At 39.1% G+C, this 18,311-nt stretch overlaps 1 protein-coding gene across 1 annotated transcript in view; it reads left to right on the top strand.

The window, feature by feature from the left end:
- The window catches only part of MYO16 (myosin XVI), a 484,140-nt gene that overhangs the window by 341,958 nt on the left and 123,871 nt on the right, over window positions 1–18,311 (top strand). The window contains exons 23-26 of the mRNA XM_019529669.1: window positions 1,956–2,031; window positions 6,488–6,663; window positions 9,086–9,166; window positions 9,412–9,617. Coding sequence (XP_019385214.1) covers window positions 1,956–2,031; window positions 6,488–6,663; window positions 9,086–9,166; window positions 9,412–9,617 — 539 coding nt within the window. The remainder of the gene's footprint in view (window positions 1–1,955; window positions 2,032–6,487; window positions 6,664–9,085; window positions 9,167–9,411; window positions 9,618–18,311) is intronic.

The raw sequence follows: 18,311 nt of genomic DNA, 5'->3' as shown, positions 1-18,311 counted from the left end.
GGACAGATTACTGGGCTAGACAAGCCATTGGTCTCACCCAATATGGCACTTCTTATGCTTTTAATTGTATGTTGCTGTGTTTTGAGTTTGTATTTTGTTTTTCTTTAGGGGGGAGGAAGAGGAAGTGTTGGATATTATTAGTTGTTGAAGTCTCCATCAAATAAGTGCATTTTGCTGACAGAATGGATCCTGCAGGATTTCTTCCTGTCATTGTGGACAAGTCCTAATAAGGCTTTGTCTCTTGCACAGACAAACTTTTCTCCTCAAAACAGACAAATGCATGGAGCTGAATGGAGTCCCCATCTTAGTGTTTTAGGTGGAGTTTTTTAAGATCTTTGACTTAAGCCATTAGGGTCCTTGAAGTTTAGAACCAAGCTCTTAAATGTGATGTTCTATGGAGAGCCAATATTGTGAGCAGAAGAAAAGTGTTTGCAGTAACTTCTGTTGTATAGGAAAAATACTCTTATGCTAACTAGTTTTCTAAAGAATTACAGTTTCATGCCTGGGTAGAATACATTGCTGTAGTCCTGCTAGAAGGTAACAAATGTCTATGCTACTAGAGATCTGTCATGCTTCCGCATCATGCAGTGTTCAGACATGATAAAATATTTCTTTTTTTTTCTGGTGAGCATTTTTATTTTGCAGCATAGGTTTTTTTCTTTGACAAGTAAAGAAGAACACAACAAACAAAATTTACTTTTCAATTAATTATTTGTATATATTGGGCTAAGTTTCTCCTCACATCCTATGCATTCTCGTTGGGCATTTATGCACAAACTTTTTCACGCTGCGACACACTAAGGATGTGATGCGTCAAAGCAGACTCGATTAATCGTGTCTGCTCCACAGATGAGCTGACACACACCACACTGCAATGTGTACAGTTGTATAAGTGGTGAAATGCATGTCAGTGTGGAGAAAATGGCAACAATGTGCTTTTGAACTAAAATACCGTCAATGTGTTTTAGTTCAAAAGTGGACCACTGCCATTTTCTGCATGCTGACGTGCATTTCACTGCTTATACAGCTGTATGCGGTGCATGCATGTGTAAAAATGCCCATTGTTTCTCCCTAAATAACTTCTTGTCTGTCCCACTAGCTTCAGTAGATATTAAAAGTAGTTGATGTGGCTACTAAGACTAGTTCTGTGAGTCTAACTTACTCTGGCTAACTGGTGAGTCTGCAGAATAACTCTGTATCTCTCTATAAGATTTTAAAGCTTAGAACATGCCTATTTATCAAAGCTGTTTTGACTAAAAATGAAAAAAAAATCTTGACGCAGAATAGAAGACCTACATCTTCTACATTTTAGGTGGGCAACGACTTAACTACTGGGTTAGAAAGTCAAGCCCACACACTTACTAGCCAGCTGAATATTTAGTGCACAATGGACCAATTTCAATGGGAGGGATTGAGAGTACTTCACTCAAGAATGCCCATTAGTCTGGAGGTCAGACTACTCACTTGATTCATGAGGCAAATCAGTCAGACTAAGAGCTTGAATTTGGTCTTCCCCCACTACAGTTGACACCCTACTCACCAAACCATTACATGTGTTGGGAGAAGGGGTTTAATGCATTGCTTGTTGGCATTTTTTTGTCTAACTTTCATTCTATATCCTAATGGAGACAAATATTGACACTGCATTTTTTTAAAAAACAAAACTAGTTTTCCAGCCATCCCTAGTACTGATCTGGTTTTCTCAAATGAGAAGCAAGGAAATGGTTGATGCCAAAATTTGAAATAGTAATAAATGTTAACTTTCGAAGTCAGTTTGACTACATTTCTGCATACTTTCCTAGTCAATATTGTATTAGGAAAATGCTAGACAAAGGATATATTCAGTTGGAATTTGGTTTGTGTACAAAGAATCTCTTTAACATTTATTTTGTAGCTAAAATACTTGATATAGAGGTCTTAATTTTTACTAATATTATTATTATTATTTATTGCAGGTGACTTACGAAATTGCTGGAGCAATTGTGAAAAACAAAGATTCCCTTTCACAAAATCTCCTATTTGTAATGAAAAGTAAGTGATGGTTTTGTTTTTTGGATATTTTGTGGGGAGAACACATTATGCCTTATATTTTGTAATCATTACCATACTCATGGAAATAACTGAAATCTGCATTTATTTTAAATGCCTGAAATCATCATCACCAGAACCCTCATTGCCATCTTATTAACATATTCTAAAAAATGTTTAACGTGTATAAATATAAAATACCTCTAAATGCTGTTGACTAAGATTTTTTACATTAAATACTTACACTTTTGTAAAGACTAATGAAAATAAGGGTTTCAAAGCAGAATATATTTCATTACTTAGGTGCAGCTACTAAAAATGGAAGTTTTATGGGGGTGCTTTTGTAAATAGCTGCAAATATCCTGGGCACGTAAAGGAACATATAAATTTGATTCAGTGTACTTTCTTACAGCTGTATGTCTAAAAATAACTATGTATTCATCCTTGTTTGTTTATTAATTATTCATAATCAGGTAATAAAAAATATATGATCTTATATTTACTCTTTTTAGCAAAAAAAATACTTTCCTCAGGGAAATTATAGTTTGTCTTCCCACAGAGGTTTCCCCCCACCCCTGAACACTGCAGACTATTCTAACTAATATATCATATATATTATATATTTATATTTCTTTCCACAGAAATAGAGGTCTTTCAGAGGTCATATTTGTCTTCAGAATCAGCAGTGCTGTTACAATTTTATTGGCGTTCTAGCAATTTTACTGTGAAATTAGCCAAACTACCCAGTAAAATCATTGATGCATTTTAAAAGCAAACACTATAATACTATGGATAAAGAATGAAATAAAAAAAAGATCTTGAATATATTCCTATTGATTATAGTTTTAGAAATAGTTTAGCTCTCACTTGTCTGAACTTATTTGTGTATTATAATGTTTCTATTCTTTCCAGTTATTTATGATAATCTATTACACAGTGTCAGTCATATCAATCCTGTATTTTCCCAAAAGTATTATTTCTTTTTTATATGTTGTCATCTTGGCTTTTCATTTCTGTGTTACAGAATTAAGTACATAGTCATTATAAAGGGAAAATGGGATTTGAAATATGATATAAGGTCTTTCATAATGTTGAATGTGAATGCTAATACTGTTTGTATAATTAAAAAGTCAAATAGCAATAGACATAATTAATTGAATAAGACCAAGTGTAATCTAAAACATTTATATGACTTAGGAGCCTATGAGAGAAATTAAAATCAATATTGTAGACATCTGCTTTAGGCATTGCCGTGCCTCAGCCCCTTGCCCTAAGGAAGTGATACAGTTCAGCAGGGTTAGCAGATTAGGAAAATGACTGAGAACATACATACACTCCATCATCTTGGGATACAGAGCTCCCAGAGTGGAGGTACCTACCTTACAGACAGCGGCCTTAAATTCAATATTAACTGCAGTACCTTGGACTGAATGTTCTAGTTGTGAAATCTAAAGCTAGTCTTCCTAAGACTGAGAGGATTCAAACATGTATCTTTGTAGAATCTTAGAAAGTGAGGGATAGAAGGGACCTCAGGAGGTCATGTAGTCCAATCCCCTACTCAAGATAGGAGCATTTCTATCTAAATCATCCCAAACAAATGTTTGTTTACCAGTAGTTAAAAACATATAATTCTTGGAATTCTATAATCTCTCTAGGTAATTTGTCCAATTTTACCACGCTCAGAATAGTCTGCCTTATATCTAACCTAAACCTTTCTTGTTGTAAGTTAAGGCTGCTATTCTGTCTCCAGGAGACACAGAGGACAACTGGCTGGTATCCTTTTGTATTTGAAGACTGTTATTAAATTCTCTATCAACCTTCTTTTCTTCAAACAAAGTAATTCTTATACTTCTAGCCTTTGCTCATATGTCATGTTTTCTAGACTTCTGATCATTACCTTTGCTCTTTTCTGGACTCCTTCTAATATGTCTACATCTTTAAGTGCAGTGCTCAGAACTGGAAACAGTATTCCAGGTGAAGCCCTGGAAAATTTATTATTTGTTTGTTTAAAATATGTTTATATAGTGTTTACTGCAGTAGGCCCTTGATCTTCATTGACACTTCCAATGTGTTACTTCAGTACAAGTAGTAGTAGTAGTTATTAACACTAACAATAATAATAATAGGAAATATATCACTATTCCCATACTATCTGAAAAAGAGATTTTAAATACATTTAAATAAAAAACAGCAAAGAAGGGAATTGGTGGGCACATCGACACGTGCAAATAATGTGGGAGTAGTTTACTTTTGAGTAAACTACTTGAGAGTAAATGCTAATGGGCATATGTCTAGATGTGCAGGGGCATGGGAACAGATTTTCTGCTTCTAGCAGCAGACTAGTCCCATTCCCTGTGGCCCTGCAACAGGATCCTGCAGCAGCCAGGGTGAGCTCTAGGCTTCCCCTGCATGGTAGAATCTCCCTGCTGCTGAGGTGGGCTCTGCCACCAGAGCCTGAGTGGGGCCAACAACCCTCTACCCCAACAGCAGGGAGCTCCCAGCCCCTGCTCTGTGTTCGTGGGGCCTGGGCCAAGAGATCCTTCTCCTCCAGCGCCAGCTCTGTGGTTACAGGACCAGTACTGAGAGAGAAGGACCATGGGAGTCAGGCAGGGAGATAAGGATGTTTCTGGGGCAGAGGGACATTGTGCCTGTCTGGGCTCCAATGGCAAAGACTGCCATGGCAGCAAGCAGCTCCTGGGGCAGGGAGCAGTCTACCACCCCCTGCTGCTGAGCTGACTGGGAGCCGATTTGCTCAGGCATCTACACATGTGCTACTCCACAGTAAGTAGTCTCCAGTAAATTTGCTATTTGCATTTGAACGTAGCAAATTTACTCGCATTGATAGCCAATGACTGCTCCGTAAGTGTCTGCACGTGTAGATGCAGACAATTACTGTTCAGTAATTAGCTCTACTGTGTAGTAAAGAGTCTCATGTGGAGTCTCAGTACCCGTTAGCATGTGAGTATGTAGAGAAATTCCAAGCTACAACGTAAGTTAATGTAAAGTATTTGCTCGTAATGCTAAAATCTTGAACTAGGTATCTCTTACAGAAACACGTACACTACCTTAATATTTGGTTACAAAGTCATTTTCTGTTTTCTCATATTAGATCTGCCTGAACATTCACCCAGTTCACCTGAGTTCTAGGTCCTCCTCAGCCTCAGGGATTTCAACCCACATAGCCCTTTTTGAAGGGAAAGGGCCATGCATTCTGGCTGCAGTGTGGCAGAAACTACCCCACTGCTGTTTGTTTTATGCAATGAATTTTAAATGCAAGATGCAGAAAAGGCCTTAGGGGCAAGGGACAGATCCCAGTGCCCGCTTCCCTTCTAAAGCAGTGGCTCTCTCAGACATGTACTCCCTCTGCCTTAAGTGCCTCTTCTTTCCCCCTCATATCTTTGTCTCTTGGCTACCCCATGGGTCAGCTGCTGGAAGAGGGCTATAAAATGCTCTGGGCAGCGCTTAGCCCATGACCTTGTAGTCTTCACGCCTTCTTGGAAAGGTGGGATGCAGGTTCAAACCCTTGCTGGATGAGGGAGCTTGGGACAGTCTGGGCAACTGTCGCAACTTCTGGAAGGGCCTCCATTTTGCTTCAGGCAGTTATTTACGTACCTGGGGGTGCATCTGTATGAGACATTTACTGCAGCTACCTAATTAGCTCTGCAGTAAATGTCTTGGTGGCTACACGTGCCCAGCTATAAGGCTGGAGTAAACTAATATACTCTGCAGCAATTTTTTACTCGGCACCACAGTATGTGTAGACGCTGATGAGGCTGGCTGGGGCTCAAGGATGCTTTAGTGTGGGGGTTGACTGCCAGCTAGCCCCACACTGGAGCAAACTTATACCCCAGCCAGCCCCTTCACAGCACGCTGAGCCAGGTAGGAGCAGCCTCAGGCTGGCAGATGGACCTCCTGACTCCCTGCCAGCTGGGGCTAGTTTGACCCAGCTCAACATGCTGCAGTCCCGGGTGCACATTCACATGGTGTGTTAGGAGCAATAAATTCTGACATAATAAGCATAAGAGTTTATTGCTGCTTGGTAATAGCACATGTAGACATGCCCTGGGTAATTCTATTCCACCCTATATTGGAATCAATATATATATGCACAAGTAATCATAACCTAAGCCCTGAGGTTTACACAGACCTGTAACACTGGATCTGATTTATATTGCTTACTGCCCCATTCTGGGCAATTTAAGTACATTTTAACTTGAGTAAATAAATAATTTTTTAAAAAGTTGCTGATGGCTGCCATTGTTGGATAATTGAATGCTACTGGACTCGCAACAGAATAGCTAACAATGCATAAAAGAAAAATGTAATAGGCTGTTCATCTGAAATAGTTTAAGCCTCTTGTTTAATGCTGTCTCCCACTGTGTGCCTTGTTCCTTTCAAGCACTGTGTGTATAATTTTCCCACCTGTATTTTATCTCTATGCATTTTCTTTTTCTCCTAGCTAGTGAAAATGTAGTCATCAATCAGTTGTTCCAGTCCAAACTGACACAGACAGGCTCCCTTGTCCCTCCATATCATTCACTTAAAATTAGAGGGTCCAAAGCAGCCTTGCTCAGTAAGAAACCTTCAATAACCTACACAACTGGAGAAGCAAAGAAATACACAGAGCTGAGTAAGGTAAGAATTTGAAACTCTTTTTTTCCCCTTAAAGAATTAGTCTTTTCTCAATTACCAAAATGTTAAAGACATCTGAACATTTCAGAATGCTTCTTATATTCTATAGCATGTACAGTACTTTAATTTTGACTTGCACGTTGAAATAATCAATCACACTATTTTAATTGCAGCACAGCTAAAGGAACTATACAATAGCACTATTGATTAAAGGATCTCTGAAATCCACTCTTCTCAATCCTATATAGTAGTGCATACAATATTACTAATTTTATTAGCTGCATGGGGAATACTTTCTGCTTCAACTGTTTAACTGCCTTTGAAATTAAAAGAAAATTTAAGGGACAGAAAAAACTAGAGGGATAAACTCAACTTGTGGAATACTAGCCTTCTATTAGAGCTGCATGTAAATTACATTGCAGATTATAATTTACTGGCAGTATGATCTCTAAAATGGAAGAGACACATAATTCAAAAATGGACTTACACTCTCTCCTGTAGCTTAATTATCTTCCCTTCCCAGACTTTTTAGCCTTGTTCAGGATATAAACTTTCCCCTTGTGTGGCTAAGCCTGTTTCTGCAGAAAGAATCAGAAAAGTGAACACAAATTATCAATAAAAGCTTTTCCCTCTGACTCTTCTTGTTGCTTTTCCTAATAATTTCTGTTTCTCTTGATTAGTGGGCTATGAATGCAGCCATTGCAAGGCTTTTGGAAAGTATTCAATATAGGGGTCTACTTGTTGTGGAAGTAGAGAAAGATTGATGGTCTTCTCATACTGGAGTGATAGAACTAGATGTGCATACTTTCTCTTTAAATCTAGTAGAGGTATGTGATTTTCAAGCATAAAACTTCCTTGGCAAAGATATATTTGATTTCTGTGAGGAGCTTAAAGGAGATTTAGAGTGTTAGGTGGAGAATTAAGACATGATTTGATGCAGACTTCTTCCTGAATCAAAGCCAGAATCTTCCTTTTTTTGTGGTTGTTTTAATTAAATTCACCTTCTGTTTCCATCTCCTTAGTTTCTTTCCTGTTTACTGTCCCTGTCCCACCCATTCCTTTCTCCATGGGAAGAAGTACAATCTGCAGCATATTACAACTGACTGGGTTACTGTCCTGCTCCTGGTTCTACCACTGATTGGCCTTGATTTGCATACGTGCTCCAAGTGTTCTACCCACCTTTTAAAGGTTTTTTTGAGATCTGTTGTTGACCAGCATTATGTAAATATGAAGTGTTATTATGAAGAAATGTGAAACCCAGTAGACTTCCAGTCTTTTTTAGGATGGAAATGAGTTTTCCTTTTAAGTTCTGTTCAGTTCTGGCTAGTGAAATTTGAAAGCAGAACAGGTCCCACATCCAGCACAAGTAGGGAATTGCTGGGAAATGCATTTCTTTTCTTTTAAATAGGTTGGGTCTGGTTGAGATCAGATGAGAAGATACCCATATCTTTTGGGTGTGAATTGAAAGGATGCAATTAGGCCAAAACATACTGAGTCTGAGTGGAATAGAGGTTTATAAATTACGGCCAAGTGGACAGAAGAAGAAAGCGAATGAAAGAGTGTCACAACTGAAGAGACTCAACAATTCTAGATTACTTCAACCAATAGTTGTTTAATCTTCTATGGTCATGACCAAACTTTAAAATATATTGGTTCTGCTAGCCTCAATTTAGAAAGCTCAACAAGAAGCCAGTTTCTTCAGGCTATTCCTAAAACTAATCTTTACAAGATGTCTGTCAAATACACAAAGTAAAAAAGTTAAAATGTTTTCTATGTTTGCTTTTCCATGTTTATTGAGAGAGAAGTTAGCACTGGTTCTTATATAAGAAATAACTGCTCATGCTAATTATATATATTAGAGTAAAAAATTATATGCATCTATACAGGACAAAGAAGTAGTGAATGAACTCTGGGCATCACATTTAAAAATGTTATAATTTATGAGGATTATCAATGATACGCATGACCATTCACACCCCAGCCCTTCTTACATAAGGAAGTAATCTTATTCTGTTAATATGGAAATGATATATTATGCTTAATATCTTGTCCTTGATAGCGTAATATCCCCAGGTTCATGTTACTTTTCTTATCTCTAAATGAAAATGAGTATATATGCACACTTTACTCATATTTGACCAAAGATTACGTTTATGTGCCATACTCAAATGAAATGTGTGTATAAGATAGTACGTCTGCTTCCAAAATCAAAACTTTGTTGCCAGCCATTCCTATGCAGATTTCTTTGGTTATTTTGCCATTCCCCTGGCAATTTTTGAAAATCTAAACTTATGTCATTTGTCCCTGTGTCATGTGATGCTGACTCAGGTGTTTAATTCCTTTATCAATGACCTTCTTTAATAAGGAAACATATATTTGCCTATGATGAGATTAAAGTAGTCCATGTATACTTTTCTTCCCGCAGTTGTTGAAAAAGAAAGGTACTTCTACATTTCTTCAGAGACTGGAACGAGGGGACCCAATCACTGTGGCAACACAGCTCAGGGTTAGTGAACATTTACTGGACAAAATTTTATAGGAGAGTTTTAAGCACAGAATGAGGCTCTACTGTTTACAAAGGCCAGCAGAAGCATGATTTGCTTGAATAAGCAATTTGTGCCTTCAGGTCAAGCCTTTTAAAAAATTATGTTAAGAAGTTTGCAAAAATGTATTTGTGTTATGTTATGGAACTGATTTCATTGCAGACTAATGGCCATTTGAGAACTTGTTGGGTTTTATTTCTCTCCACAGAAATCACTAGCAGATATTATTGGGAAGCTTCAGAACTGTACGCCGCATTCTGTTCATTGTATCAAACCCAATAATTCTAAGCTGCCAGATACTTTTGATAATTTTTATGTGTCGGCTCAACTGCAGTATATTGGTGTCCTAGAGATGGTGAAAATCATACGCCATGGATATCCAGTACGACTCTTTTTCACTGACTTCCTGTCAAGGTAAATCCTTCTGATCTTGATAAAAGCATTTTATTATCTGTACTGCAGTGCCTTTTGTCTAGTTGCATAAGTGTTTGCAGAGTTGTTCTGTTGATGAGTCTTTCAGATTTTCTATAGAGAAAAAGTACTTGAGCTGGGAAAAAGCACAGTTTTTAAACTGAAGGAACTGTGAACATCATGAAATATTTCCTGATAGGTCAAGTATAAGTGATAGACCTTAGAGGCACAGATATATAAAGTGCTAGTATACTACTGCCATGTGATTAAAAAAATAGAACAGGAAATGGTCATATCTCTTCCATTGATATTTTTCTAGCTTATTATTAAGTGCTCATGATGTCTGGTGTTTTATTTCAACTGCTGGGATTTATTTTGTGTTGTGTGTGGTGAATGGTTTTAAGAATGTATGCTATAATTCCACTTTTTACTGCTGTAGTCAGAAAAAAGGAACATCTGAAAAGGTGTTGGCCAGTAGCATAACTAAGGATAGGTGAGAGGGGCACTAGCTCTGGGCACTAATTTAACGAGGAGCACCAGAATCACCTCCCACCCCCATGAAGTCCATTTCCCAGCAACAAAAGGAGCCCTATGGGATTGCTCTTGAAGCAGCAGCCAGTAGGGTTACCAACTCTGTTTGAATCTATTCTGGGAGGTTTCCAGAATGCCAGTGTGCCTACAGTACACAACACAAATGTGCCTGCATGCTTATATATATCAGTTATGGATTATGGTGCATAGACTTTGTCAAGAAGGCAAATGCACATTACTATTACATTTTCAAAACCTATTGGACTACTATATAAATCAAATTTGATATTTAATATTTATTTTAACGAATGCCCTCTCATTTATCTGCTGGGTGAGTCTCATAGTCTCCTGGAGATTTATATCTAATTCCTGGTGACTCCAGGGCAAACCTGGAGGGTTGGCAGCCCTAGCAGCCAAGTTGCTTCACAGTCACCTTGCTGCTGCTGTAAAAGCAAGACCAGGGCAGGCACACCATGCTGCTGCAGCAGCAGCCAGGGGCTGTTTCTGAGTCACTGGCATAGGTAAGACTTGTGTATACTGCCCCCACCCCTCCACTCTGAGAAGCCCTACCTCTCTAACATTCAGTGGCATCTCCCTACCTCCACCCTTTACTCTCCTGCAGGGTTTTCCTGGGTACAAACCCTGCTCATTACACCTTTGGGTGTGACAAAGGGGAGGTGGGAGGAGAAATTTGTCACTACTGTTATGAGCAAACCATCCTTTTCTCTTTCCAGTCTCCAGTAAGTTCATGTGTATTCATTTCATGGGCTTGTTTTAACGCCACAGGTACGTTGTCTAATTAGAAGAAATACAAGGAAAGCACAGGCATACTATTTCTTATTAGAGAAAAGAATTTAGAATAATAATTGTAATGACTATTATAATAGCAATAACTGCCATATTTATTTGAATATAAGAGCATGGGAGAAAAGCATATAAGAAAACTGTGTTAAATACATTGCTTATCTTTGAACTGCTGCTGCTGCTAAAAGTAGCATGAGCTTCCTCAGCCTGACAAAGTGTTTTTAAACCTGAAAGCTTGCTAAGAAAAATTTTCCAGCTATTTAAGTTGGTCTAATAAAAGATATCAGATTTGCCCTTGTGAAAGATATCAGATTCACCCTTGTAAATCTGAAAGAACCTCATCTGCCTATGCCCTTAGACCAACGCAGCTACAACCTACATCCCTGATCTCAATAATGGAAGCAAGCTATGAACCTGATTAAATGCAGCCAGCACTGAGCATGACTATAAAGTACATGGCTCGTATGGGGCAAACATACTGATGGGAACCTTTATTTTTGTGCATAAGGCTCTTAAAAAAACAGGCAGTTGTTCCTCCATGAGGGAATGAGAACAGAGCCACAACACCAGGCTGGCACTCAGAGAGGCCAGAGCAAGTTCCACCACTCTCCCTTGGGGCCAAAAATGCTGATGGGAACTTTTTTTTAAAAAAATAAACAAATGTTATTAAAAACACACTTAGCACCCTACACTCACAAAGCATACACATACTGAGCATCCTTGTTTTACTGAGACTTCATAGTACAGAAACAACTACATATCAAAAACATACTGCTACATATATTAAACCCTTAAATAACATGCATCAACTTCCCACAAAAAACAAACCCTTACAGAAATCTTTTTCTTCATACAAAACTCAATGAGAAAGGCTACAACCTGAAACTCCCTGCCCCTCCCATCAGTCCTCCCTGTTCATTTAGTGAAACGAGTATGTTCAGTCCTTTTTCCTCCATTTCTTCTCAGTCTCTTACTCTCCAATCTCTTCCTTGTCCCAGTCAAGGTATTATTTCAGTTCATGCAGCCCCACCTTCAGGCACTCTTTTTTAGTGAAAGCCAACCCCTGAAACACCCAGAGGCTTTTTACTTTCTATAAATTAGTTTTAACACCTATTAATGAAGTCCTTAATAATGTTTCCTTTGGCCCCTTGGCATAAGTCAACATAGTACCATCTCCAACACTGACAGCAGATTTTTTTTGGTGACATGGAAAGTGGCAGACCCTTTCCCACACCCACTTTGCCTATGTCCGTTCCCAAAACACATCCCACTGCTTTTTCTTCCCCACGCTTCTCCCTTGTGCACCTTGATGAGCTTGTCTGTATTGCACTTCTGTCACTGGCAAATAATTTCTTACGACCATCCACACTAGGTCAGCATATTTACCTTTTAGTTGTTTACGCATCACTCTTCCCCACACCTTCTTCACTTGTCCATCTGTGAAGTTTCACACAAGCACACTGTACTCTCCCTTACTGCTTTCATCAATTTCTTATGATCCTTCAGGACCTCCAGCCCTACCTTCTCTATTTTATACCTTTGCGTGAATCCTTCCAACCTGCTGTAATGAATCAACAGTTGCCAGACCCATGGTTACCACGCCTGTTTGCTAAGAGACTGGTATTCAAACTAGGACCATTTACTTATAGAAGCGTTTGTAGAAATCTGATCTTAGTAGTATTGTAAGGTTGAGTTTGGGATTAATTTATATCTTGCCCCATTAAACTGTTCAGTTCAGCTAAAGTCCCTGGGCTATCATATGTGAAAAATATTATCACCATTTGATGACTGTACTCCGTACAGCTCCTCCTGTCACCAAGGCTGAATCTTGTATTATTTTGACTGACAGAAAGTGAACCTTCTTAATACCTACCATGACCAAGAAATCTTTATATTTCCCTATAATTTATTGTGGTAAAGCAGCTTGTTTAGGATAAGAGTCCAGCATAATGTCAGGCAAATAGCAATAGATTTGTTCTGATGAGTTCTGTCAAAACAACTGAAATATCTAAGTTTAAGGGATTGCTGTGAACTGCAGAAATGATATGATGCCAACTCTTAAGTTTTATTTTTATTTCTCAGCCAATAAGATAGAGGCAAGAAAGACAAGATGACTCATTGAACCTAGAGATAATTAGTTGTCTTCACAGTCTTACTAGATCTTCCACTGGTCTGCTTCAATGTGGTCTTACTGATTGTTTTGAGGAGATATTTTAAATCTATAAAATGCTGATGTTGGATTATCTGATTTGGAGTTGGTAAGTGACTGACTGCTGACTCTTCTGCCCGAGTCTGGACATTTTTAGGGGTACATATCTACAAAAATGATTATGGGAAATGTCGTCATGAATTTTAATAGATACAAAGGTGACATCTATCATATGATTAGATCCTGGAAAGAGCATTCCCCACTTTATACCTCCCACATTCTTCCCTAGAAGATCAAAGGCATTCTTTAGGACTGTAATAACTTTATCACTGCTTCATCATTGCTGTTTCCTGTTTGTTTCCCCCATGACAGCTTTCTCTAATTTACCTGTTTACAATCAAGCACAATAATGTCAGTTGTATTAGCAGTCAAATGATGTTGATGTAGCTGATATTTTATATCTCTAACTTAGATTTGAATTTGTGCCCAATCTCTGTTATAAGATCCTCACTGTCCAAGGAAAAATAATTCCTTCTCCATCTTAGTCCTGGCTCTTCTACTACTTACTATGGGACATGCAAGTCAATATTTGTTTTGGTCTGTGGGGTGATGCTGTTTACACAAAGCCTGAGTTAGACCTTTAATTCTATATATATGAAATGAGAGGCATCGATTCATATCCTGAGATTCTTGTGCTCCTCTAACTAGAGTACTCAATCAAAAATAAGTATCCATATACAGAGTTACACTAAAACAACTGAAATGTGACCGATGCAGTGACTTTGGTTCCTGTGTATTAGCAAATACAGGAACCAGTCTTCTTCACTTCTAGATGAGGGCTGAATCAGGCAGATGGTTAGTGAACATATGTGTGCTGGAGAAAGATAATAGGCTAGAAAAAAGCCTGAGAAACATTGGAGAGTTGTTGTGGCCACTTCACAGAATCACAGTCTCAAAACTGCTATGATTGTCAGTTTTGCCCATGAAACCCAGAGACTCGAGAAATGAGTAATTAATGTGTCTGAAGATTAATTATGTGGAGAGAGAAAATAGTTATACTTCATTTGTTTTGTGAATATATGAATCTATTTACTTGTTTGACATTACAGTCGAAATTAGATTTTGACTTTAAAGACTCAAATAAAAGGAGGCTATCAGGTAACAAACGTAAACAGACAGTCATAAAGAATACCAACAGGATAAAAATTGGTATACTAGACTAGGAATCGAAGGGTTGACAATGACACTTGCAAAAAGCCCTTTCCAGTTTTCCTTTGATTGGCAGAAATGCAACAGATGTAGCACTATGTTCAGCTGCAGTAGATATTGTGTTAGTATTGCAAGGGAATCTCCTTTCCAGGAGGTGAATGCATTATGTTTACACATTTCTCGGGTTTTATCAAATGGTGTAGTAAAGTATAATAGTGGAATATTCCAAGGAGAAATAATTTGAAGATTAGGAGAGAAATAATGACAGGAGAAATAATTCGACGCCAAGATTCCAACATGGAGTCCCAAGTGATATTGAATCATGTCACTATTAAACCGTTAGGTCAGTGCTTCATTCCCTTTTTGGGGAGGGAAGTGGGAGGAGTATGTTTTTACTCCCCATTAATATAGGTGATAGGCAGGATAAATAATTTAAAATTAAATGCTTCTTCCAAGAACAGATGAAGTGGCTGATTGTTCATTTGAAATAGTAGCTTGTATAGAAAAGGGATGGTGGAACAGAGCAGTGTGAATATCATCTTAGCAGGAAAATGTTTTTGCAGCTTGTGTCTAGATTAGTTTCTTTTAATAACTAATTAGAAATGAACATAAATGGTCTTCAGGACATGGGTTTTAGTCATTTTGTATTAACATTGACTGAAAAAATACAATAGTGAAAGAGAGGCCGTACTGCACAAATCCACTGCTTCCTAAGCAATGAAACTTTAATCATTAGCATTAATACTTTTACTTTTTCACTTAATTGCTTCAGCTCCTGGCTTATAGAATTAAATTACCATCAGCTACCTGGTGAATCAGTCAGTCATTGAGGATCATGGATCTGGTCTGAATTCTTCTGAAAGTTATGGTTCCTAAGTAAAATCAGTGCCAGTTACTGTCAGTGGATATATAATAAAAATGTGAATTAATAAGGTCTGATGCTATTAAATGCTGTAAAAAGAGACAACACAGATATAAATGTCAAATGATAAATGTGAATACAGTAGGATTTGCCAACAGTAGCTGCAGTGGTTCAGTTGCACCTGCCTGCAGTGTTGGCTTAGTTTCTAAAGCTCATCAAATAGTCAGACAAAAGATTAATCAAAAGTTTTTGATCCATATCCTAAAAACTTATCTCAGATCTATGTATCAAAACCAAAAAACTAATACACTCAAATGATTTTAAAATACTGTGGTTTCTATCAAGATAATATGGTTCTTTAGTATCACATAATTTTCTGCCAGCATATAAAGACAAAAATAATGCACAAGTAATTATCTGTAATTGTAGGAGAGGCAGGTAAACATTTGAGTTATTCTCCTCAAGAAAGTTATTTGACAACAGATGATTATTGACTTGGGGCACTGTACACAGATCATTGATCCTGGGGCATGCACAGCTCAAAAAATGTGTTCTGTGGCTCTTGGCTGTATCAAGACCTTGGTTTATACCTAGGAGAGGAGGGAAATTTGACCATACCTAATTATTTTGGCTTTCCAGATAGGGAAAGGCTGGAATGCTAGCAACCCTTATATCCCTCAGACTAGGGCTACTGAGGAGCCCTGAGATGATACAGACTGTTATATACTGAGAAGATATAGGCAGACTACAGTCAGAGATTTTCTGTTTGTGAGACCAAAGAATGGCCTAAAAAGGATTCCCCCATTACTGTAAATGCCTTGCTACCTAAACCACTTATTGCTTTAGAGGAAGTTTAAGTGTTTTTATTCTCATAGACTGTTGGTAAGAAGGCCTGCAATAAGAACCATTTAGATTGAGGCAGCGATGGTGGGGGAAGGATTGGGTTGAACAGTGGAGAATAAAACAGGAAAGGGGGATTTAAACCAGATTAAATGCAGTGCCTTTTTCTGTGAAACAGATTGTGAGGTTTGGGATTTGAGGGGGGGAGACAACTATTTATTTCATTTGATACCATATTATGAGGTCGAGGTCTCCCTTTCTCTCTGGTTTTACTGGTGAACAGGTGTTCTCCCAGATCCTGATGTACCTCTCTTATGAAGTTGTAGGCTGCTACCAAGTCTCCCCTGAGCCTTCTCTTCTCCAGACTGAAAAGTCCCAAGTCCCTCAGCCTCTCCTCCTACGTCCTTCCCTCTAGGCCTTGGATCATATGAGTGGCTCTCCTCTGGACTCTCTCAAGCTTCTCCATATCCTTCCTGAAGTGAGGGGCCCAATACTGGATGCAGTACTCCAGCTGTGGTCTCAGCAGGACCGAGTAAAGCGAGAGGATGACTTCTCTGTTTTTGCTTGAGATGCATTGGTGGATGAACGCCAGCATTTGGTTAGCTTTGCCCACCACTGCATCACATTGGTGGCTCATCTTCATCTTGTGATCAATCAAGCCCCCCCAAGTCCCTTTCGGTCATGGTGCTAGCAAGTGTAGCACTGCTGAGCCTGTAAGTATGCTGAGGATTCTTCCTTCTGAGGTGCAGCACCTTGCACTTCTCTGTATTAAAGGCCATCCGGTTTTGGTTGGTCCACCTTGAGAGTGTGTCTAAGTCAGCCTGTATCCCCAACCTGTCCTGCGGTGTGATGGCCCTACCCCATAATTTGGTATTGTCTGTGAACTTGGCCAGGTCACATCTGACTCCTGAACCTAGATTGTTGATAAAAATGTTAAAGAGTGCTGGCCCGAGTACTGAGCCCTGAGGGACTCCACTGGTAACACTGTACCATGTTGATTTGCTCCCTTCAACTAGTATTCTTTGGGTCCGACCCCGTAACCAGTTCCCTAGCCATCGGACCATATGATGATCTAGGCCACAGTTCCCCAGCTTAACCATGAGGAAATCATGGGCAACTAGGTCAAAGGCCTTCTTGAAGTCCAGATAAATGATGTCCACATCATCTCCTTTGTCCAGGGCATATGTTACCTGGTCATAGAAGGAGATGAGCTTGGTCAGGCAAGACCTGCCAGTCACAAAGCCATGTTGGCTGGCATTCATAAACTTGCCTTCCATTAGTCTGGTGTTAATGGATCCCTTGACAATTTTCTCCAGAATTTTTCCAGGGATGGATGTCAGACTGATTGATCTATAGTTCCCTGGCTCACCCCTGCTCCCTTTCTTGTAGATAGGGGACATATTGGCTCTTTTCCAGTCATCTGGGACTTCACCTGAGCACCACAATTTTTCAAATATCCCTGCTAACGGGGTTGCAGTGATGTCTGCCAGTTCTTTCAAGACCTTTGGATGCATTTCATCTGGCCTGCGGACTTCTGAATGTCCAGTTTCTCAAGGTGTTCCCTCATCTAATCCACCATCTAATTTGGGGGTGGGTGGCCCATCATCCACTCCCAAATTGGTTTGTGCTTTTCCTGGCAGTGTGATCATCATGGGAGGATGAAAACCTGATGTGGAGAAGTCATTTAGGAGATTGGCCCTTCCTTGGGCATCTGATGTCAGTTGCCCCGTTGGATCTCTCAGGGACCCAATACAGTCCTTGTTCTTTTTCCTACTTCCCACATATCTAAAAAGAGAAGTGGTGCAGGCTTCTACCCTGGGGGTGTTTAAGAGGAGGTTAGATGAACACCTTGCTGGGGTCGTTTGACCCCAGTACTCTTTCCTGCCATGGCAAGGGTTGGACTAGATGATCTACTCAGGTCCCTTCCGACCCTAGAAACTATGAAACTATAAAAAAGGACTTTTTGTTGTCCTTGATCTCTGTAGCAAGCCTAAGTTCAGTTTGTGCCTTGGCTTTTCTCGACTGCTTTCTGAAGGTGCAGGCAAGTGCAGAGTAATCTCCTTTGGTAATGCTTCCTGTTTTTCAGCTGGTGTAGGCTACTCTTTTTTAGCTTAATGAGGTCCAACAATTCCTTATTCATCCATAGGGGCTTCCTTGTCCATTGACTGCATTTTTTGTGAGAAGGGATGGCATCAAGGATTATGGTTTTGAGTGATGACCATTCCTCATGTACTCCCTTTTCTGAGGAGGGTATGGCTTCTGATTGCCTGGCTGACCAGTTCTCTCATTTTGCAGAAGTTGG

This window comes from Crocodylus porosus, unplaced genomic scaffold (genome assembly GCF_001723895.1).
Source record: "Crocodylus porosus isolate Cpor-Errol unplaced genomic scaffold, CroPor_comp1, whole genome shotgun sequence".
Lineage (NCBI taxonomy): Eukaryota > Metazoa > Chordata > Crocodylia > Crocodylidae > Crocodylus > Crocodylus porosus.
The sequence above is the reverse complement of the archived record's forward strand: the minus strand, read 5'-3'. Positions and strand labels throughout refer to the sequence as shown.